Source organism: Cheilinus undulatus, linkage group 22 (genome assembly GCF_018320785.1).
Source record: "Cheilinus undulatus linkage group 22, ASM1832078v1, whole genome shotgun sequence".
NCBI lineage: Eukaryota > Metazoa > Chordata > Actinopteri > Labriformes > Labridae > Cheilinus > Cheilinus undulatus.
In genome coordinates, this window is record NC_054886.1 from 27,509,513 (window position 1) to 27,532,654 (window position 23,142).

At 37.6% G+C, this 23,142-nt stretch overlaps 2 protein-coding genes across 2 annotated transcripts; both read left to right on the forward strand.

The window, feature by feature from the left end:
• Window positions 1-246: 246 nt before the first annotated feature.
• On the forward strand, window positions 247-9,482 carry LOC121504315 (chymotrypsinogen A-like). The gene is made up of 6 exons (XM_041779028.1): window positions 247-304; window positions 2,586-2,609; window positions 2,781-2,913; window positions 6,091-6,341; window positions 6,476-6,609; window positions 9,033-9,482. The coding sequence occupies exons 1-6, from the start codon at window positions 247-249 to the stop codon at window positions 9,480-9,482; spliced, it is 1,050 nt and encodes a 349-aa protein (XP_041634962.1).
• Window positions 9,483-15,223: 5,741 nt separating this feature from the next.
• On the forward strand, window positions 15,224-22,162 carry LOC121504316 (chymotrypsinogen A-like). The gene is made up of 6 exons (XM_041779029.1): window positions 15,224-15,281; window positions 16,962-16,982; window positions 17,107-17,242; window positions 20,554-20,804; window positions 20,906-21,039; window positions 21,740-22,162. The coding sequence occupies exons 1-6, from the start codon at window positions 15,224-15,226 to the stop codon at window positions 22,160-22,162; spliced, it is 1,023 nt and encodes a 340-aa protein (XP_041634963.1).
• Window positions 22,163-23,142: the final 980 nt, after the last annotated feature.

The following is a 23,142-nucleotide window of genomic DNA, read 5'->3' on the forward strand; positions in this document are numbered from 1 at the left end:
CATTTGGCTCGGGCACTCCTGATTCATACATTATGAATCATAAGCTGACTGACACTTTTGAACACAAGCCGTGGTCAAACATGGGAATCAAGACATACATGTTAATCTTGACACTCTTCTCAATAGCCTGTCTCAGACATCACTGCTGCATGGGTAGTTTTCAGAGGCGTGACACTTTAGGTGGGGCTGAGTGTTCTAAATAAGATGTATAAAATGATGAGAGACTAAAGGAATTGCAATTGGAAGATGGCTTTCTACAAGATCCTGTGTGGCGTCACTCTGATGCTCCTTTTTACACCCGATGGTAAGATTCAAATTAAAACACATTTTCTGCTTTTTTTAGACTTAAGTTGATATGTGGGTTGAAAACAGCTCGAGTAAAGATGCGAACGTAACTCTTCTCAAGATGCTTTTTCGACAAATTTACCAGGAAGGAGGTGGCGTGAATTCTTACCATTAGTTGTGTCACCTTGTGTCGAAGTGCTATGTGAAGTCGGGAGGGATTTGCATTTGGAATTCTGAGATCCCAGAAAGCCCAATTTTGACCAAAAGATCCACGGCGAAACTCAACCGTTTTAAGAGCCTTACTGATGTTTGCGATCCAGTTTACCAAACCACCAAGACCTGGTTTTGGAGCTGCAAGCAGACAACTACAGAACAGAAATCTTGTTTTGATAGGATATAAACACCAACAAATACTATTGGAGGAAGAATATTTCGGTTGATAAAATCCTACTTTGATTTTATTTAAGATCATAATATTGTGTGTCTTTATACGATGTATGCACCACATGCATGGGTGTAGCACAGTGGGGAAAAAGGGTACTGATTACCCGGGCCCACAGTAGGGAGGGGCCCATAAGAAGCCTGCAATAAAAAGTATATTTTCATTTATTTTTTCTCAGTAATTAGTGTCATCATTGAATTAAAAGCGACTAAAAGGATCAGCCAACAGACTGCATTTTGTATCAAATAGAGAGAAAAAAAAATACTGGGGGGCCCGGCTCCTGCCTCAAAAATGTCCAATTCAGCGCTGCGAAATGATGCAAGTAAATTTGATATAACCAGTGTAAGAATATTGCTCATCAATAGTGAAATTATGGTTAAAAATACATTAAAATGCATAGATTTTTGTAAAAATGATGCAAGATTTGTTGCATGGCTAGCCGGCTAAGGGGGCTCTGTGTAATATTCTTTCTGGGGGCCCAAAATCCCCAGCTACGCCCCTGTAGGTACGTATTTACATATGTACGTGTGGATGTATAGGTATATATAAGTCACCTTGTCATCTGTATATACAGTATGTAAGTCATCTGAGTTGTTGACTGAAATGTGACAATGTTAATGAAAAATTCAATAAAATACAAATTATAAAATTATAACATCTAATTTTTTAAATGAACTTTTCACATTATAACAGCTTTATACCAGCTATCATAGGAATTTAAGACTGTTGCAGCAATTTTGAATGTGGAAAAAAGTTTTCATCTCACAATCCGAATTTCAAAAATGTTGGGGCACTGTGTTAAAAGTAAATGAAAGCAGAATGAAACTGTTCCATGAAAAAGAGCTCATTTTGAGTTTGATGGCAGCAAGACATCTCAATAAAGTAGGGACGGGGCAGAAAAAGGCTGGAACAGTAAGTACTACAATGACAAAACAGCTGGCAACAGATCAGTAACATGACTGGGTATAAAAAGAGCATTTTTGACAGGCAGGGTCTCTAAGAGGTATAGATGGGCAAAGGTTTACCAGTCTGCAAAATGAGTCTGAAAATATTCCTCAATGTAAAATTGAAACAATGTTGAATATCCCAACAAAAACGGTATTAAATCTCATCAAAAGATTCAGAAAATCTGGAAAAATCTCTGTGCACAATGGACACGGCCTGATGATTGGACAGGATCATCAGGCCCTCAGATGTCACTGCATTAAAACGGGCATGATTCTGTACTGGAAACTTCCAGAAAGCTTTGTCAACACAGGATGCCGTGCCATCAACAATAATGAAAACAAAAAACAAAAAACAAAACAAAAAAAAAGCCATATTTGAACACAATCTGGAAACGCCAATGTACTCTCTGGGCCAAAGCTCTTGGGCAATGGACCGAGGCAAATTGGAAAACTGTTCTGTGATTACATGACTCAAACTTTGACATTTACTTTTGAAACAATGAGCGCCAGCAGACTAAAGGGAGGAGGGACTATCCAACTTGTTTTGAGCATACAGTTCCCAAGCCTGCATCTCTGGTGGTATGGGGTTGCATTAGTCCAGAATCTTTAGTCTGAACCGGGCTTTATAAATCTGTGACAAAAAAAAGAGGAGGCAGTGAGATAAATGGATGCTGCTTTGAAAATTGTGTTAAATTGATGTGATAAAGCATTTTATCACATTTTCAGATCTTGTAATAACTGAACCTATTTTCAAGCAGACATATTTTTAAAAGTGAAAAAATATAACAAGTGTTAAAAAGAAGCATATCTGATTTTCAGATTTTTGTCCATATATGTGGCTGTTTATGAGCTCAATTCTGTCTGTCTGGCCCTGAAGAGCTTTGACATGTTTCTGTCTGTGTTTTCAACAGCAGGGTGCCAAGCAGAAATGCAAGGTAAGCATTCTGTCATGTATTACTTCCTCGTTTCAGATTCATTACCAGGAAACAGTCATTAGGCATTGTTCTGACTGCATAATTTCCTTTTTTAACTCCAGGCATAGCTAATTAGTGTTTTGCCTAATGTAACAATCACCATGTTGTGTATCATCCTTTCTTCTTCTGCAGAATGTGGCAAACTGTCGGAAAGTCATCCAGAACATTTGCCCTGGCAGGTTGTTATTTCCTTTGACAACGGCCACTGCTTAGGCTCCCTCATCAACAACCAGTGGGTGGTGACTGACGGCCACTGTGGAGACGGGTGAGGCTCAGTTTCTGTTTTCAGTTTGTGGGGAAAGGACAGGAAATAAAAGCTAAAAAAGAAATATGTGACATCATTTCAAGACATGAAAACAGTTGAACCTAACTTTGATTTTTATTAACGCATTTGTTTGAAACAAAAAACTTTAATATCGATCAGTGTGATCGAGTTTAATCAACAAATATTTTTGATTCTTAGTTTTTTGCTCTTGCTGTTTTTAACTAACAACGTATGCAAGTTGTTTCCACTTAAATATGTGATCTGTAAATGTGCAAATAGTGCCACCTAGTGTCCAACCGAGGAAGTGCATTTCTTTTAAGATAAGAGAAATTACCTGTAGCTTAGGTTGTTAACATTTTCTATAGCACTTTATTTAAGTGGTCCCCGATGCCTTGGGAAAATTAAAAATATTCTTTAAATGATTTCAAACTGTATTTTTTACTGATTTAATGAAAATATAAACATAAAGTTCATTTAATGTAAAAAAAAAATTTAAAAAATGGTAATTTGGTGAGATTAATGCTGAAATCAAAGCAATGTTTTCCACTTTTTCCGCCAAATTCTTTCCTCTACTATTTGCAGTTTTTAATCTATTTTGCAACCATGTTTGCTTCTTAACACTAATTCTGGCACATTTTAACCCACTTTCATATTTTTTCCCAACAAAACTGTATTACTTTCATCCAATTTCTTTCCACTTTTGGGCCTTTTTTGTCACTTTTAAACCCTTTCCACCACTTTCACTGCCCATTTTTGTCATTTCTAAAGCAACTCTTGCCACTTTCCACCTGTTTTGCTTCCGTTGACATTTGTTGCCACTATTCACCCCTTTTTTCCACTTTCACTGCCCCCTTTTTTTCTATTTTAACCGCATCTTGCTATTTGTTTTACCCATGTTTGACCATTGAAAACACTTTTTCCACTTTAATCCCATTTCAGCACCGTTTCCATCCATTTCTGTCACATTTAAGACAAAATTGCCACTGTTGACCCCTTTTACCACCTTTTATGCCTGTTTTTGCCATTATTTTGCCACTTTTGTCTATTTTTTGCCACCATTCACCCCTTTAAAAATCCCATTTCACCATCTTTTCTGCCAATTTTTGACATTTTTAACCCACTTTAGCTATTTTATTTTGTCTTAAAGAAAAAGGGATTTACATTTTTAAGATAGCTTTATACTATGGCACAAATAAAAAATAAAAGATGTTTGTTGCTTTGATAAAGCCATTTTTTATTCTGGTAAACAAAAAAAAAAAAATGGTTATCACAGATTAACCTCAAAATGGACCAGGATTTTGCAGAATCTGTGGTTCCCACACTGGCTATGATGGGGAATTTATAATAGTTATTTATTTATTTATCCGTTTATTTATCAGTATACATAAACATTGCTGCATTTAATTACAGTGCAACCGATGCAATGTATAAAAGACATCTAGGCATGGCTAATTTGCAGTCCTTGTCCCTGGTTAGGCTTTTGAGAAATAACACATATGATACAACAGAATAAAATGGACATAAAAGACTAACAATGGCAGTAGACATAAATGAACATCCACAAAAAATACATAAAAACAGCGGCAGCAAGACGAACATAAACTATCAAACTTCCTTGCACAGATCAGCTGTTTAAAGTGGCTAAAGTTGTCTTGAAGTGGCAGGAAACTGGCTAAAGGTGAAAGAATGGTAGTAAAAATGGTGAATAGAAGATAAAAAGTGGCAACAATGGGTAAAAAGTGGCAGGATTGGTGGCAAAAAGTGTGAGAAATAGTTAATGGCTGATAAAAAAAAAAGGTTGAAGTTGCAAACAGAGAGAAAGCAGAATATGTGGGTTATGAAATGAAAAAATATGGACCATCAGTTGTAAGAATGGTGAAACACAGTTGAAAATTGGTGAAAGTGAGTCAAAAGTGACAGAAATTGGCTGTAAATGCCGAAAAGTAGTTATAAAATGGCACAAATTAGTTAAAATTGGCAAAATGGGAAAAAGCAGCAAAAATAGGTTAGGAAAGGGGAAAAGATATGCAAAACTGATTATTAAAAAGGGTGAAAAGCAGTTAAAAAGTGGCAAAAATGGGTCAAAAGTGAGAAAATATTGGCTAGAAGTGGCAAAAATGGGCTGTAAGATGGTGAATAGAAGATCAAAAGTGGCAAAAATGCTGGAAATAAGTGTGAGAAGTAGCTATAGAGTGGCAAAAATATTTAAAAAACAGAGAGAAAGCAGCATATGTGGATTTAGAAAGAAAAAAATTGCTGAATCGGTTGTAAGAATGGTGAAAAGCAGTTGAAAAGTGGTGAAAGTGGGTCAAAAGTGACAAAAATTGGCTGTAAATGCTGAAAAGTAGTTATAAATTGGCACAAATTAGTTAAAAGTGGCAAAATGAGAGAAAGCAGCAAATACAGGTCAAGAAAGGGAGGAAAATATGCAAAATTGGTTATAAAAAGGGTGAAAAAAGGTTTAAAATGGGTCAAAAGTGATGAGATATTGGCTAGAGGTGGCAAAAATGGCCTGTAAAATGGTGAATGGAAGATCAAAAGGGGCAAAAATGCAGGAATTAAGTGTGAGAAGTTAAAAAGTTAAAAAGTGGCAGAAATGTTTAAACAGAGAGAAAGCAGCATATGTTGGTCAAGAAAGAAAAAATATGAAAAAATTGGTGATATGTGATAATGGTGAAAATCGGTTAAAAGGTGGCAAAAATGGGTCAAAAGTGACAATATATTGGCTTGAAGTGGCAAAGATGTAAATGATTAAACAGAAGATCAAAAGTGTCACAAATGGATTGAATCTCACTGTAGATCATGTCAAACCTTATTTTAGTAGGATGACTTTACTTGGAATGAGTGAAAATTAGACAAAATCCTTTTTAGTAAACTCCCTCAGCACTCAAGGCAAGATCTGGATCCTACAGGACTGAGTGGACCTCTTTTGACTCAACTTCTTTCACAAACTCAGTGGAAACAACTTATCTGAGTGAAGTTATGCTGGTCCAAACTTTAAATGCTTGAACTGCCATTGGGTTTAATTTAGCCCATATAATCTTGGCTTTTTATCAGTCTAACTTTGCATTCTAACAAAACTGAAAAGAATGACTACTAAGAACTACTACTATCATCTTCTTATTGGTAAAGTTTTTAACGTTTTAACATAAATGTCTTCACATCTTTTCCTTCAAGAATTTACTACTACGCGACTATTTACCTGGGATGCACAAACACGTCAGATCCTAAGAACAACTGCAAAGAATCAAGAGAAGTTGATGAGGCCAAATGCACCAAACCTACAGCCAACTCCCAGATTACCAGGGACAGTATTTGTCTCCTGCAGATGTACCCCCCTGTCAATTTTACAGACCTCATATCTCCGGTCTGCATACTTGCTAAAGAAAGCATCATCCACTCTGGGACAGAGAGCTGGGTCGCTACTGGTAAGATCACAGAGTGCACCAACAAGAACAAACATTTCACAATCATGCATTTTCTTCTTCAATAATAAGTAGCTGCACATGCTTTTATTTCTCTTTTGGCAGCCTAATGTGAACTTTAAAATTTCTCTGACTAGGTTCTTATCCTAATCCCCTGCTGAAAGTACCAGTGGTCAGAAACAATGAATGTAAATGCTTCTTGCCTAAAGTCAAAGATCACATGATCTGTGCTGGACATCAGGATCAACACTGGCTTGATGATAACTGCCTGGTAACTACAACCTTTTGTGTATTTGTCATGTAATGCCTGGTTATCTCAGCCTTTTCCAGGCTGTCAGGTTGGGGTTATCAAACTCTGATTATGTTAGTGTACAAACAGATTTAACAGATTTAACTGTCGATGATCCATTGGTTACATCATTGTGTTTGTTTTTCATGCTGTATATGTATATTATTTCACTTCGCCCACAACAACTACTTTATTTCGAAAATACATTCAAATTATTTATTTATTTATTTATTAATGCCATATTATAAAGCCATCTTCAAATTGTAAACCGCTTTTCTAAAAAGAGAATGACACAGGTAAAAAATGGCAGAAATGGATTAAAAGTGGTCAAAATAGATTTAAAGTGACACAAATGGGTCAACAGAAGCATAAAAGTTCACAAAAATTGCAGAAATAGTAGTGAAAAGGGGTTACAAGTCGCTAAAATTAGCAACACAAACAGTGAATTATGGTTCAAATCAGCAAAATTAACATAAGAAGTGGCAAAAATGGGTTAAAAGAGGTATCAAAGGGTGGACAGTTGAAAAAAAAATGTTTAAATGATGGCAAAACGGCAGAAAAAGTGGTGGAAATGGTACAAAAAGAGGCAAAATGGCTTAGGTGGTGAAATAAGATACAAGGCTACAAAAATGTGATAAAAGAGGTAAAGATTGGTTTGATTTGGCAAAAACAATACATGAAGGTGGCAAAAAATGGGTCCAAAGTGGCAAAGATGACAGAAAAGGGGTTAAAAGTGGTTGAAAAGTTTCTAAAATGAGTAATACAAAGAGTGAAACATGGTAACAATCAGCAAAAATTCAGAAGAATGGCAAAAAAAAAATTGGTTAAATGTGGCAAAAGGGCCAGAAGGAGTGGTGGAAAGGGTGCAAGAAGTGGCAAAATGGCTTAAATGTAGCACAATGGGCAGAAAAGATGGTGAAAAGGAGATAATAGATTGGGAAACATTTGTTAAAAGAGGCAAAAATGGGTTTAAATTGGTGGGAAAAAATTGGAAACAACAGTTAATGGGACAAAAATGGGTCAAAAATGAAAAAAATTGGCAGAAAAAGTAATGAAAGGGGGTTATAAGTTGTTAGAATGAGTAATACAAATTGTGAAATATGGTTAGTCAGCCAAAATTGGCAGAAGAAGTGGTGAAAATGGGCTCAATGTGGCAAAATGGCCAAAAAAAGTGATGGAAAGGGTTAGAGAAGTGGCAAAATGGCTTAAATGTGGTACAGTGGGCAGAAAAGGTGGTGAAATAGAATACATTGTTGCAAAAATGTATTTAAAAAAGCAGAAATGGGCTTGAGTTGGCAAAAACAGTAAATTGAAGTTGCAAAATTGGTTAATATGGCACAAATGAGTCAAAAGTGGAAAATATGTCAGGATAAAATGGTGAAAAAGGGTTAAAAAGTTGCTAAAATGAGTAATACAAAGGATGAAGTATGGTTAGTCAGCAAAAAATGTCAGAAGAAGTGGTTAAAATGGGTTCAATGTGGTAGAATGGCCAGAAAAAAGGCAGAAAGGGTTCAAGAAGTCTCAAAATGGCTTAAATGTGGCACAATGGGAAGAGGTGGTGAAATAGGAGGAAAGATTGCAAACATGTTTTTTAAGAGGCAAAATTGGGTTTAAATTGGCACAAAAAAATATGATAAAAGTGGAAAAATGGGTCAACAGAGGCAAAAAAAAACCCATGGCAACAATGGCAGGCAAAGTGGTGAGAAGGGGTTAAAAAAGTGGCAAAAAGAGAGTGGGCTGATGAAAAGGGGTTGAAATGTGGTAAAAAAAAAAAAAAAGAAAGAAAAAAAGGTAAAAAAGAGGCAAATTGGTTAAAAAAAATTGCAAAATTGATGAAAAGTGACAGAAATGGTTAAGGGAGGTTAAAAGGGGCACAAATAAATAACTTGAAATAACTTCAACATCAGACCAAAATGAAGCTGTTAGCTAGGATAGCTAGCACTAATGCCACTGATGCAACACACATACACTAATGTCATCAATAAATCACAACTGGGGAGGGCCCATTCTCTGGGTTTGTCAGGGGCCTAGCTAAATTTGTGGGCGGGCCTGGACTGAAGTTACTGACTCAGTTAAAAAGTGCCAGCTGTGGGGACCAACCACAATATAAAACTTCAGCTGGCCGAGCTTGAGTGGCATAAATATTCAAGATTAATGTACGTGATAGATATGTATGTAATCTGTTTCCTCTAATGTTTTGAGTTCTTTTAACCCATTAGGGGTTGCAGTGTAAATATTGCATTTTAACCTGAGTCCATCAGTTTGAACAAATATTATGAGTATGTTTAACTTTTGCAGTTTTACAGAGTAATACAAACAGACCACCAGAGTTACCTCTTTGTGCTAAAGGCTCTTTGCTCACAGGTGTCAATATCACAATAACTACAACAAAATTCTCTTCTTAGGTTAACATAGGAGGAGGACTGCTGGTCAATCAACGTAACTACTGGACCCTGATTGGAGTCGTGAGGTTGGATCCAACCTGCAGCGAGCTTGATGGCCTTAAAACCTACAGCAGCGTGGCCCCTTTCTCAGAATATATCTTAAATGCCACCTACCATGACAACCAGCTAACCTTTGTTTCCATCAACTCCATGGGGACTGACCCTGATGCCAACTTTGTCTGTCCACATCCTTCAGAGCCTCCAATTGCGCCAACAGCCCAGCCTCCAGAGCCTCCCATGCAACCAAAACCCCAACCTCCCTGTACCAACCACCCAGCTCCCCCATGTCCAAAGCCAGAGGGGGGATGCAGGGTTGACAGCGTGTTTGATAGTGGTGTCAGCATGATGCCCTCTTCCCCCTTCGTCTTACTCTGTGTTCTTGTTCTTTCACTCTGCGGTATTTACTGGTGAAAATAAAATCTGCTAAGAAGGCTGGCTACATACTAGATGCATTCAAATCTTAACCAATGTCAAAAACAGGGACAACCAATCCCATAAAAAAACTTTTTTATAATCTTTAACATCTAGATGGATTAGATTGATCACCAAGACCACCAGACCAACCGTTTGTAGTCGCAATTTTACAGTGGAGATTCTCAGAGAGGTCTCAGTCTAAACAATCCTCTTGGCATGAGCCATAGTAGTGTTCGGGTTTATTGCCATGTTTGTGAGCTGTGCAATGCACAACCAACTTCTGGTTGTTGACATTTCCCAGTCTGATCATTCAGGTTTGCAGTTGTGTAAACTATTTTGGAAGCAGCCCGGTCTGCTATCATCAGTAGGGCTTAACAGTGTGGTTCCAGAAGCAAAAATCCCATCCTCATTCTCATATTGGATTTGATTATTTGCCTTATCATCAGGATTATCGGAGTTAGACTTACCACAAGCTACCTGAGTGTTGAACGATGATATATTGTCCTGTAGAGGACAAAAGTTTGCAAGATATCAACCTCGTTTTAGGTAAAACATAGTCAAAAATACTACAATACCCACAACCCTGAGTGTCACAGCGATGTATCTAATTGGTGGGGTCTCTGGTAACCATGGAAATGTCTACCAAGCCCGCGAACAAAAGTTGTCAACTGTTGATGAAGCGATAAATGCTTACACTACAGCATATTACATTCACGTATAATCACTGTTATAAAGATAAGTGTAGAAAAAGGTAAATACATGGATTGGAAGCTTGAAAAGCTTTCATTAACAACTAATGAAATGAATCACAATGGAACATGGGATATGTAGTTCCACCCCCCTTGTAAAGAAATATGTTCACAGTCTTTTACCTTTGCCTTTTTCTTCGTTTTTTGAACGCCACCCAAGTAATGCCTTCAATTGTTAAGTGTGTAGCCACCTTCTTCTTTTATGTGGGAAACAAGGGAATAAAATCATATAACCGAATCACTGGGATTGTTGGTATGCCAAAATCAATCTTAAATCAGAGAGAAACATTACAAACTGCAGTGGTGGAAAACTTCAAGATTGTGGTCAGATAAGAGCCCTCTGGTACCAGCCCTGAAAAGTCAGCTTTTTAGGACTGTTCCCTTTATTCAGAGAGGACAGGATGGTGAATAGTGTTGGGAATCAGCAGAGAAAGAAGCAAGTCAGATTCAAACTCTAACCACTGGGCAGTGTTCCCTCTAATTGTCAAATGTCTGAGCAGACATTTGACTCCCCTCAGCCCCTACTTCATCAACTGTGGGCGACATCTGACGTGTATGCTACGTCCACGTGGCAGCACCATGGCATCACCTCTCCAACTCCAAATATCATTACGTGACTGTGACTATAATGATTAAAAATCACTGTTCAAGTCGTGAATTTCATTCATTCATTCACAAGCCACTCTCAGTTTTAGCTAGCCACAATTTTGATGTCTGGAAATCCTGTTTAACATAACCAAGGTTTCCATTTAAAGGATTTACAATCCTTTGAAATGTAAAAAAAAAAAAAAAAAGTGTTATTCTAATTTAAAAGCCTTTGTCCTCAGGTGAAAACAGATATAACAAAGTTTGCAGTTTTATAGAAAAAAGCAGAAAGCTTGAACATCTGGGATGAGACAAAGCACATGCTCTGTTTTCATGCTTTATCAGCCGTATTACAGCCAGGTCTCCTAAAGGAAGTCTACCTCCACAAATTGAGTTACTGAGGTACCCTCCATGGCTGGAATCCACCCGCATTCAGCGGCTGTTAATATTAAGCCCTGCCATCAGTGTTTCAGCTGTTGCATTATGTGGTAGCCACACTTTACATCTCTCACGTATGAGGCCCCATAGAGGTAGAAACTCTAAGCTAGAGTACCAGCTAGCCTGCGCATGAATGTGCCATTGATCACAGCGCATATTAAAAAAAAAAAGACGGGAATTTTTGAGGGAGCAACTTTTTTCTATTCTGTGCAGAGATGGACAGCAGTGCACAATTAAACCCCTTAGAAGGAACAGTGCTGCTAGGCCACCTGCACCCCAGCCCTGACGGTTTGAAGCCTATCAAAGGAGTTAAGTCGTACTTTAATTTGCTCAATTTTCAAACTCTGTATTTTATTCCTAAAATGAAAGATTTTGTTGTTGACCCTGCCTAAAAGTACTACCCCCTAATTCACAATGATCAATATTTTGTTTTATTGGCGATGGGATTCTGTTTAGAGGATGTGTTTGGTGATGTTTTATGATTGTAGCAGACAAGGTAACAGGGTAACAGTCAATAAAAATTATTAACAATTATGTCTTGTAATTGCATGGTTAGAATGTTCGCTACAAAATCTTGTTAGGTCTTTTAAGTTTTTTGGGGTACCTAATCTAATAATCTAATAAAAATCAGCCATCTAATAAAAAAGATTTCTCAGATGTTTTTTTTTGTTTGTTTGTTTGTTTTTTTGGTGAGTCAGCACAGTTATACTAGTACATATACACAGTAAATTTACCTGAGTAAATTTTACTCATATTGAGTTAATTGATTACTCTGAAAAATACATTTGGTCCCAGTCTATTTGGAGTAAAATTCACTTTGCTTGTAGAGTAATGTTTTCAGAGTTGTTTTTACTCTAAAAAGTGAACAAAACAAAAACAACTCTAACGCAACTTACTACAGAGTAATTCAGACCATAGTTTATCCATTATGCTGTTTTTTTTTTCTCAATACAGTGTTGTATTTAGTCCTTTCAGAACTGTTTTTCATTCCTTATAGAAATGTTTCGACTCATTACGAAAGAATTTCTACTCCATGGGAATGGTTATGTAGAACTGTATCTTACTCTAGATCAGGGGTTTTCAAAGTGTGTGAGAATGAGCCTCCCCTAAGAGAAAATTATTCATTCAATGCACAGACACACAAAAATAAGGAAAAAAGTGGTCTTAAATGACAAAAGGATGCTTAAATAGATGAAAAATGGAAAAAAAAATAGTGAAAAAGGACAAAAAATGGAAAATAACGTGGCAAAAAAGGGCAAAAAGTAGGAAAAATGTGGAATTAAATGATTATAGGATGCCTTAATTGGTGGAAAATGGCAAAAACAGCTTAAAGTAGCTATGAAAATAAATTAATGATGGCAAAAAATGGTCAAAAAGCAACAAAAAAGGGGTGAAAACAGACAAAAATGGGGAAAAAAGTGAAAAAAAAAGATTGGTGAGAAGTGAAAAAATGGTAACAGGTGGCAAAAAACGGTCCAAAGGTGGCAAAAACAAGGTAAAAAAAAAAATGAGTAAAAAAACAGTCAAGCGTGGCAAAAATGGGCAAAAAGTAGGGAAAAAGTGGTATTTAATGACAAAAAGCTGCTTAAATGGATGAAAAATGTCCAAAAAATGGTATAAAGGGGCAAAAAAGTGTCCCTTTTTTAAACGTTTTCTGGGGGAATAATATTTAAAATGAAGTCATCAAAGACCCACTAACAATCACACGTTGAGTATAACTGCCTTAAAGTAACTTTACGTCTATTTATTTTGCTCCATGCACAGCTGAGGTTAGCAAAGCAAATCACTTTTTTTCTGGTTTATGTTTCCGTGCCTCCCCTGAAGCTCTGTGGCGCCCCCCAGGGGAGGCCCGCCTCACACTTTGAAAACCACTGCTCTAGATAGATTGATCTTCTTCTTTAGATAGAGCTACATTTTCCTCTTAATAGATAATTCTGCCTTTACACCTATAAATGGCGTAACAACAAAATAGGTGTTTTTGCCTATACATATTAGACAGTGTTCTAATATTACAGAAACAATTATGATGAACATAGGACAAAAACTCAGGAGCAGAGCACGAGACAAGGTGGTAAAGTTAAAGAAGTTCATTTTACAACAATAGTGCAAATGATGGTGAGTGTCCTTGCTGGTGGTTGGAAATAGCACTGTCAGAGAGACGGAGACGCTGCAAAAAAAGAAGACAAATAGTTAGACAAGGCAAAAAAAAAAAAACCTCACTGAAAAATCACTTCATTATCAAAGGGTGAGGAGGAGTTACCTGACTAGACGCTGCAGTACAAAGGTGTCTGAAGGTTCATCACCAGGTGAGGACATCGTGATTGCCAAGGATTATCTGCAGCTGGGACACCTAACGAGCTGCAGCTGTGACTGTCCTTGAGTGATGGCAGCTGAGTTGAAACTTAAGTGGGTGTGGTTAAAAGTTTACTCCCACAAAATCTACTCTGTGTTTTTTCTCCAACTCTTTTGGTGGCTGGTAATAAATATACTCAATAAAGAGTACATCTTACTATTTTTGAGTAAAATACTTTTTACTCTGGAAAAAATTACTCACCAGATTTTCCTGTGTAGACTTTTATGCATACATTACCTGGCTATCTTTATTGCATCTGTTTATGATAAAAAATACCAAACAGGCTGAGAAAATATTCATTCAGTTGGATCTATTTCCATATTTTATTCATATTTCTCATACAGAATAACCCTATAATTATGTTGTAGCTGCCCTCCAAGTACGTCATATAGTCCCACTTCAAAAATACTGAAATATCCCCTTAAGAGAGCTACATAACATCCATCCTGCCAGTTCTAAGATAAATGTTGTTTGTCAAATCTGAGACGAGCCTTTGTGTTCTTCTTGGTCAGCGGTGGATCTCTCCCATGGATGCCAAGCTTGCCCAGTCTCTTTCTTATTGTTAAATCATGAACTCTGACCTTAACTGAGTCAAGAGAGGCCTGCAGGTCTTTAGATGTTGTCTTGGGCTCTTTTGTGTCCTACTGGATGAGTCGTCGATGCGCTCTTGGAGTAATTTTGGTAGGCCGGCCACTCCGTTCGTTGTTTTAGTTCAGGATTTTTCCATTAAAAATAGTCCCAAGAACACCATCATTCTCTCCTCTTGTGTGTCCTCATCCATGTTGCGTGTTGTGTTCTCCGGTTGTCGCTATGTTTATTCTTCTTCGTTTTTGTTAGATCACGTGTGATCACGCGAGATTTCTGGCTTAGAGGACGAGATTCTAGATCGGTGGTTGGACAGAGTCATGATGTGTGTGGTGTGCTGTGTTGAGATTATCAGAGCACACCACACACAGTACGATCAAAACTGTTCAATGCCTGATTTTTTATCTTCATGTGTGGGGTCTCTAACAGATAAAAAATCTCTTAAGATTTAGAAAATCCTTATGTGTGTACTCCGCTTTAGTAGTGGCTCTGTAACCCAAAGCTTTTTTATAGATACCTACAGCCATGATGATACCGGCTACAGTATCTGGTTTCAACTACCATCAAAGAAATACTTCACCAGTTTACTTAAATCCATCAGTTTGAAGAAATAATAGCACGAGGAAAAAGCCAAGGACATCAAAGAAGTGCATAGTTTCACCTGTTTTCAACAGCTCAACAAAGCTCACTGTGACACCTGACAGTGACTGTTGTTTTGACAGGGATGCACAGATGCTGGGGCATATAAGGATAACTTGGCATGATGGATGACCCACTTATAAATAAAATTTCACAATATGTGGCTGGAGCATTCCTGATTGGGTCATAAACATCAGCTGATTGACAATTCTGAACATCAAGTACTGTCAGACACAGGAATCAAGATATACATGTTTACCTATGGCTGACCTAATTCAGACATCAAGTCTATATGGATCATTGTTATAGGTGTGCCTCTTTAGGTGGGGTTAAGAATGCTGGTAAAGATGTATAAATTGAGGAGAAATCGAAGGACACTCAGTTAAAAGATGGCTCTCTACAAGATCCTGTGCAGCGTGACTCTGATGCTCCTTTTTACACCCAACGGTAAGATGACTGATTATTTTTTCAAAGACAGGTTTTGCTTTTTTCTGTTTTCAGACTCAAGTTTTCATATGAATCTAGGCAGTTATTTTTTACACTGATTCTATTTAAGCACAATTTACCAGCTTACTTTTCTGTGATAATGAACATATGTTAGGGAAAAACATGGAAAATGTGGGTGAAAAGTAGAAAAAAGAAGAGGAAAAGGGGCAAAAACTGCATATGAATATAAAAATGCATAAATGGGTTTTAAGAGGCAAGGGAAGAGCTAAAACTGGTTGAAAAAGGCAAAAAAAAAAAAAACCCTGGCAAAAATAGGGTAAAACTGAAAAAAAAAATAAATGGACAAAAGGAGAATAAAAACACTAAAAGGGGGCAAAGAAAAGGAAGAGGAAAAGTAGCAAAAAGTGGCAAAAAACCTTGCAAAATGGGCCAAAGGCTGCCAAGAAAGACTAATAAGTGGATAGAAAGCACAAAAAGGGGCATATATAGTGAAAAAAGGTGGAAAAACGGGCCAAAAGCTGTATAAAAAACACAAAAATGCTGGTAATTGGCAAAAATGGCTTTATATGTAAAAAAAAAAATGTAAAAATGGGTTACAAGAGGCAAGAGAAGGGCAAATATGGTGAAAAAGGCAGAAATATGGCAAACAGTAAAAAAAATTAAATGGACCAATGGGCAGAAGTGGTATTGAAAAAAGGAGAATAGAAACGCAAAAACGGGGCAAATAAAAGCACCAAAATAATGTCTAAAGGGAGAAATTTGAAAAACAAAATAGAAATATGGGTTATAAGAGGCTTAATAGGGTAAAAAGTTGCAAATATTAGTTAACAGTGGCAAAAAGTAGAGGAAAATGGGCAAACGGTGGCATAAAACTTGCAAGAATGGCAAAAGGCAACCAAGAAAGAATTGTAAGTGGCTAAACAGCGCAACAAGGGGCAGATATAGTTTAAAAGTTTATGATAAAGGAAGAAAATGGCAAAAAGTGGTGAAAATGGGCAAAAATGGCATTAAAATGTAAAAAAAATAGCTGAAATGGGTTATATGAGGCAAATAGAAGAGCTAAAAATGGATGAAAATGACAAGAAAAAGTGGCAAAAATGCTGCAAAATGGGCAAAAAGGATGCAAAAAAAGGGTTAAAAGTGGCTAAATAAGGCAAATATAGCATAGCAAAAAGTAAGTATTCATCAGATTATTGTGCAACTTGTTGGTAAATGGGTCAGACCTCAAAAGTGGGACAATAAGTAAAGGTTGAATTACTTTTTGTTGATCTGTTTCCTTGTATCGCTGTGTCACAACAGAAAGTCAAGAAAACAAAAGCCTTACGTTTTTCAAAAGTCTTAGTTTCTCAGAAATGCAGGGCTGTGGCTGGGACTCTGAGATTTCAGTAAAGACAGGTTCAGAGATCTGTGATGCAGCCAGACTGGTTTAAGACATCAAAGGGAAAAGCTGAGGGGACTTAGTTCAGGATGCAGAAATATATCATCTCCTCTATTGCAGCAGTGTAAGCTGAACGTTGCTTCTGTCACAAGCTAAGCAGTCCAAGTTTCAGCTTGTCTCATGGGGAATCTTTGGTCTGAGCTGGGTTTAAGAAATCTGAGGGGAAACAAAGGAAAGGGATGGTGTTACTTTGACCCAGTCGTTCTGATATTGAACATGTTTCTGTCTGTTTTCAACCTCAGGGGGTCACGCCGTTATGCCAGGTAAGCATCCCAGTTTCAATCTGTCACAAATAACTATATTTTTATCTTCAAACCATGTTAATGTTGCAGTTTGCTTGATGTTAAAATCGCCATGTTGCATGTTATCAATTCTTCTTTTCTGCAGAATGTGGCAAAATGGTGGACGGTCATCCAGACCATCTGCCCTGGCAGGCTATCATCACCATTGATGGGCGTATCCGCTGTTTAGGCTCCCTCATCAATCAGCAGTGGGTGCTGACAGACGGCCACTGTGGAGCTGGGTGAGACACTGTGGAAGTTTTTAACCTTGAACTGTTTGTTCTTTACTTAGTGGGGTTAGGACAGGAGAATAACAGGGAAACAGATTCACAACATCATCTAAATAATCTAATAATATAATAATAATATAATAATAATAATAATAATAATAATAATAATAATAAAACTTTTTTAAAGACAGCAAAGGGGCCCATGAGGGAACAAACTGGGGGTCCATGGGGGTCAGCAAAATCATTGAGCTGTGAAAACCATATTTTAATTTTCTCCTGAATAATAATCACTCTTATAGAATCAACTTTATTTAGTCTATTCATTCTGTAGTACAAGACAGCATTTTTCAAAATCTAAACCCTTTTTCTTAAAGCAAATTATTATATTGATAATGTTAACAATGTGGATGGGCAGACTGAGCTTAACAATAAGGACGGTAATGTCAGACTCTATAGCTATAGGCCATAATGTGCACAAATGGCAGGAAAATAAATTAGAGGATAAGCAATAACTTTAAAGGAAAAGGACTGAATAATTGTAAAAAGAGAAATGGGTGAAACGTAGCAAAAAGAAGTGGAAAATGGGCAAAAGGTGGGATGAAAAATGGGGGAAATGTAAAATGGCAAAAAAAAAAAAGGTTGAGAGAGGTAAATTTGTGCTAAAAAAATGTACAAAAAGAAGTGGAAATGAGTAAAAGCCTAAGAAATGGGTAAAAAGATGCTAAATGATGCAAAAGTGTCAAAAATTGGTAAGAGTGACAAAGTGTAGTGCGCAAAAAGAGGAAAAAACTATTTCAAAAGAGGCTAAAAACAGTGGCTAAAGGCTTAAAAATGGATCAAAAGTGGCCAAATAGGAAAAAGTAGCAAACATGGGTTTGAAGTTACAAAAAAGAATTGGCAATGGGTAAAAAGTAGCAAATAGAGATGCAAAGGCAAAAATTGGTAAGAAGAATGAAAAAAAGTTAAAAGTAATTAAAAAAAATAGTTAACAGTGACAGAGAGAAGTGGAAAATGGACAAAACATGACAAAACATGGGTTAAAAGCATCTTAAGAGAAAACGTGGCCAAAAGAAGATGCGAAATTGGCAAAAGGCTACAAAATTGGGGTGAAAATTGGCAAGAAAAGCTGCAAATGGGTTAAAAATGATTAAATGGGCAAACAGTTGCAAATATGGCTTAAAGGTGGTGAAAAGAAATTTTTAAAAAATTAGCAAAAGGCTGCAAATACGAGTAAAAAGTGGCAAAAAGGTGCAAAATGGGCCAAAGGCTACAAAATTGAGTGGAAAGTGGCTAAATAGGGCAAAAAGTAGCAAAAAATAGTAACAAAGTAAACAGTGTCAAAAAAAGTGGAGAAAATAGTGAAAGGACTGAAAAAATTTCAAGGGGATACATAGGGCAGAAAGAAGTTAAAAAATAGGTAAAAAGTGGCTAAGAGAAGTGGAGTAATGGGCAAAAAGTGGTAGGAAATGCTGAAAAAATGGCAAAAGGCTGTAAAATTGGTTTAAAAATGAATAAATAGGGCAAGAAGTTGCAAATATAGCTTAAAAGTGGTGAAAAGAAATTGGCAAAATGAGCAAAAGGCTGCAAATAAGGGTGAAATGGGGCTTAATAGGGCACAACGTTGCAAAAATAGTAAAAAAAAAAAACAAAAAAAAAAACAAAAACTAAATAGTGTCAAAAATAAGTGGAGAAAAGAGTAAAAGCCAGCAAAAACAGGTTTAAGGGGGTCAAACAGGGCAAAAATAAGTGAAAAAGGGGCAATTAGTGGCAAAAACAAGAAAAGCAATAGGCAAAGACTACAAAAAAAAGGTTTTAAGTGGCTAAACAGGGCAAAAAGAAGTGGGAAAAATGGGGGGAAAGTGGCAGTAAAGCTGCAAAATGGGTTAAAAATGATTAAATGGGCAAACAGTTGCAAATATGGCTTAAAGGTGGTGAAAAGAAATTTTTAAAAAATTAGCAAAAGGCTGCAAATACGAGTAAAAAGTGGCAAAAAGGTGCAAAAGGCCACACAATTGAGTGAAAAGTGGTAAAATAGAGTTTCAAAAAATAGTAAAAAGGTCGGCAGTGTCAAAAATAAATGGAGGAAATAGTGAAAAGACTGAAAAAAATAGGTTTAAAGCGGCCAAAGAGGACATAAAGAAGTGAAAAAAATGGGCAAAATGTGGCGAGAAAAGCTGCAAAATGGGTACAAAATGAGTAACTAGGGAAAAAGTTGCAAATATGGTTTAAAGGTGGTGAAAAGAAATTGGCAAAATATACAAAAGTATGCAAATATGGTTAAAAATGGCTTAGAGGGGCAAGAAGTTGCAATTTTTTGAAAAACTAAACTGAAAAATAAGTGGAGAAAAGAGTAAAAGGCTGCAAAAACAGATTTAGAATATTTAATAGGGTAAAACCCGCCAAATGAAGTGGAACAATTGGCAAGAGATGACAAAAAATTGATAAAATGATAAAATAGGGCAAAAAGTTGCAAAAGTTGCTTAAAAATGTTGAAAAGAAATTGGCAAAATGAGCAAAAGGGTGTAAATATGGGTGAAAAATGACTCAAAAGGGCAAAGAGTTGCAGATAAGGGTAAAATGTAAATGCAGAAATTGGCGAAAGCAGCAAAATCAGGATTAAAGTGGTGAAACAAGCTTTTTTCCCACTGGTATCAGGCTAAAACCTCATATCTTTATTTCTTCTTATTATGTTTTTCATAAATCAGAGCTATTTGTCACTTTTTAGATCTGTCAAATGGTTTTACAAATTTTGAACCCATTAAAAAGTGTCAGAATGATGCAGACAACCATTTTTTCAGTGATATATTATTAACAACAATAAGAGCTGTTTTTTAATTCCCAGAAAAGTGGTGGTTTTGGAGATAGGAGGTTTTGGCCTGACGCTTGTGCTTTTCGTGCTTCGACACTTTCGCACCATGAAGTGAAGTTACTCGCTCAGTTAGTGACCATCCTTCTGTCTGTTTGGCGGGGATATTTTCTCTGTGACTGGTAGGCTGGACTTTATTAAGGGGCTGCTCCTGTTTTATTGGTCACTTGTTCAACTCTTGAGCCACTCAGATTGACTGCAATTTCATGTTGGATTTCCACAAGACCACAACCCAGGTAGACCTCAGTGGAGTGGAGAGATGTTAAAGTATTATTATGACCTCATTTATTTATCCTTATTGCTTTAGAAGGTTGCAAAAATTGTGTATATTTGTCTCAGATCAGGTCTTACAAGACTCAAATTTGACGTGTAAAAGTGTGTACCAATCCTATCTACACTGACGGATTATAAACAGCCTCCAGTTTAATCCTAGAGTCTTCACATCTTTTTCTTTAAGACACTTCCTTCACGCATCGGTTTCTCTTGGGCGTATGGACATGTCAGATCCTGAGAACAACTGCGAGGAAATGAGAGAAGTTGACTACTTCACATGCAACGAACCGACGTCCAACTCACTGATCACCAGGGACAGTATGTGTCTCCTGAGGATGGCCACCCCTGTGAATTTTACAGACTTCATATTTCCAGTCTGCATCGCCTCAGGGGACAGCAACATCCACTCTGGGACAGAGAGCTGGGTCGCCACTGGTAAGATCACAGAGTAAACAAACAAGACGACATACTTTAATATCATCCATGTTTTTCCTCCGATATAACAATAAAAAGTAATCTCTTTGTCTCTTTCCAAGGTTCCTACACTAACCCCCTCATGAAGGTACCACTAGTCGGATACAACACGTGCAAATGCTCCATTCCTAAACTCAAAGATCACATGATCTGTGCTGGAAAGCTAGATCACCACTGGCTTGACGATGAATGCCTGGTAACTAATACTTTATGTGTATCTGTGATGTAATACCATGTTATCTTTCCCAGCATTTAGGATTGTCTGGCCCTTTAGCAAATCTGTCACGTTTTAGTTTTCATATGGCGAACAGATTTAAATGTTGAGAATTCATTGATTATATTATTGTGCATGGTTTTAAGCACTCAAGGCATTGTTTTCTGGAGCGGAGATTGATCAGGAGTGAACTTTGTCGACTGAATGCAAAGGTGATTTACAGATAGGTTGCGGGTTCAAATCCCGGACGAGCCCCCATTTGTCAGAACCTGATTGAAACTTAGGTTGTCCTGAAAGAAGGATGTTTAGAGCTTGACTGTGCACCACAGGGTTGACGTTTTCAAACTTTTTGAGACTATAAGTCCAGGAGAGACAAAATGGTTAAAAATAGATCCGAGCTCTGAGGGTTTAAGCGTAGATAGAGTGAATTGGCCAACCTCAGACAGGAAGACACTCATTAACAACACGCAACCTAGAAAACAGGCTGTGGTGGCTGGTTCTCATCCCTCTTTTCAGAGTCACCAGATTTCATTGATAAAAATGGCCAGTTCACTTTAGGCATAGGCCAACTATCACATAGACCTTCAGTCACCACACAGCATGATTGATGCTTCTATGAAAGCTCTTTTCACTACAGGTGTCCTTCAGTATCACAATAACTACAACGAATTTCTCTCTTCAGGTTAACTTAGGAGGAGGCCTGTTGGTCAATTACAATGGCTACTGGACCCTGATTGGAGTCGTGAGGTTGGATCCAACCTGCAGCGAGCTTGATGCCCTCAAAACGTACAGCGATGTGTCCCCGTGCCAGGAATTTCTCTCAAACATCACTGACGAACACAACCGGCCAACCTTTGTTTCCGTCAAATCCATCGGGACTGACCCTGATGTCAACTTTGTCTGTCTTCCACCCAATCCTCCAGAGCCTCCCATGCCACCAAAACCCCAACCTCCCTGCACTGATCCCCCAGCTCCCCCATGTCCAAAGCCAGAGGGGGGATGCAGGGATGACAGCGTGTTTGATAGTGGTGTTAGCATGATGCCCTCTTCCCCCTTCGTCCTACTCTTTGTTCTCGTTCTTTCACTCTGCGGTGTTTACTGGTGAAAATGAAAGTGTTAGAGCAATCTGCTACAAAGGCCGGCTACATTCTAGATGACTTTCAAATCTTAACTAACATCGAAAACATGGAAGACCACAGACGCTATTTTTAACATCTAGACTGACTAGATTGATCAGCAAGACCACCAGACCTACCACTCATAGAAGTGGAGATTCCACAGACATGAGACCTCACAGAGATACCAAGCTTTCCACCAAGCTTTAGTATCAGCTAAATTCATGTTACTACGATATTTCTGAGCTGTGTAAGTATGTGCCAACTGACACCAGTGAGCAGCAATTCCTGCGTGCTTCCCCTTATTGGCTTTTACAGGAATTCTTTTGAACCAGAGTCAATTTCGTCGACCTAAACTTTGACTAAGAAAACGTTAGTTCTCAGTGATACTTCACCAGCGACTGAGGCCTCCCACTTACCTTACACATCAAACAGAAGATGTCTTCTGTGCTTTCAAACAGAGCTGCTACTATGACAGCCGAGATATGCAAAAAAACTGCTCCACTAGGAAACACTTTACCTGGTGTGGCTAGCCACGCTAGGAGTAGGGCAGGGGCGTAAATTGCCGCATCCACTGCTAGTGTGGGTTTGTACAAAAAGATAATGGGGGCGATCATTTTGACATGCATTAGATGGCGCAAGTGTATTTTGGGGTCCCAAAATTTTGAATGCAGCCCAATCTGAAAACACAGATATCAGAAATGTTTGGTTATTATAATTTGAATTCTGGGGAATTGTTTTAACACCACTTCTTTGAGGATTGTATGGCCTTATCATTTTCCCAACAGTCCTCGATTCAAGCCAAGCCCCCTAATCTTTGGGGCTCAGGGGCAAATCAGGCCCAAAATGGGGCATAAAATTGTCTAGTGTGTAGCCACCCTAAGTCAGATTGTCTAATTTACCAGGTTTGAAGAACCGTGAAGCTTCTTCTTCTTCTTTTTATATAGGAAATAGGATTACATAACCAAGA

What these genes read in the sequence shown, in the direction of transcription:
- LOC121504316 (XM_041779029.1), top strand. Translation starts at nt 15,224, where the DNA reads ATGGCTCTCTACAAGATCCTGTGCAGCGTGACTCTGATGCTCCTTTTT. An exon ending in GACGGCCACTGTGGAGCTGG is followed by an intron (nt 17,243 to 20,553) that starts GTGAGACACTGT and finishes TTTTTCTTTAAG; the next exon opens with ACACTTCCTTCACGCATCGG. An exon ending in AGAGAGCTGGGTCGCCACTG is followed by an intron (nt 20,805 to 20,905) that starts GTAAGATCACAG and finishes TCTCTTTCCAAG; the next exon opens with GTTCCTACACTAACCCCCTC.
- LOC121504315 (XM_041779028.1), top strand. Translation starts at nt 247, where the DNA reads ATGGCTTTCTACAAGATCCTGTGTGGCGTCACTCTGATGCTCCTTTTT. An exon ending in GTGCCAAGCAGAAATGCAAG is followed by an intron (nt 2,610 to 2,780) that starts GTAAGCATTCTG and finishes CTTCTTCTGCAG; the next exon opens with AATGTGGCAAACTGTCGGAA. An exon ending in GACGGCCACTGTGGAGACGG is followed by an intron (nt 2,914 to 6,090) that starts GTGAGGCTCAGT and finishes TTTTCCTTCAAG; the next exon opens with AATTTACTACTACGCGACTA.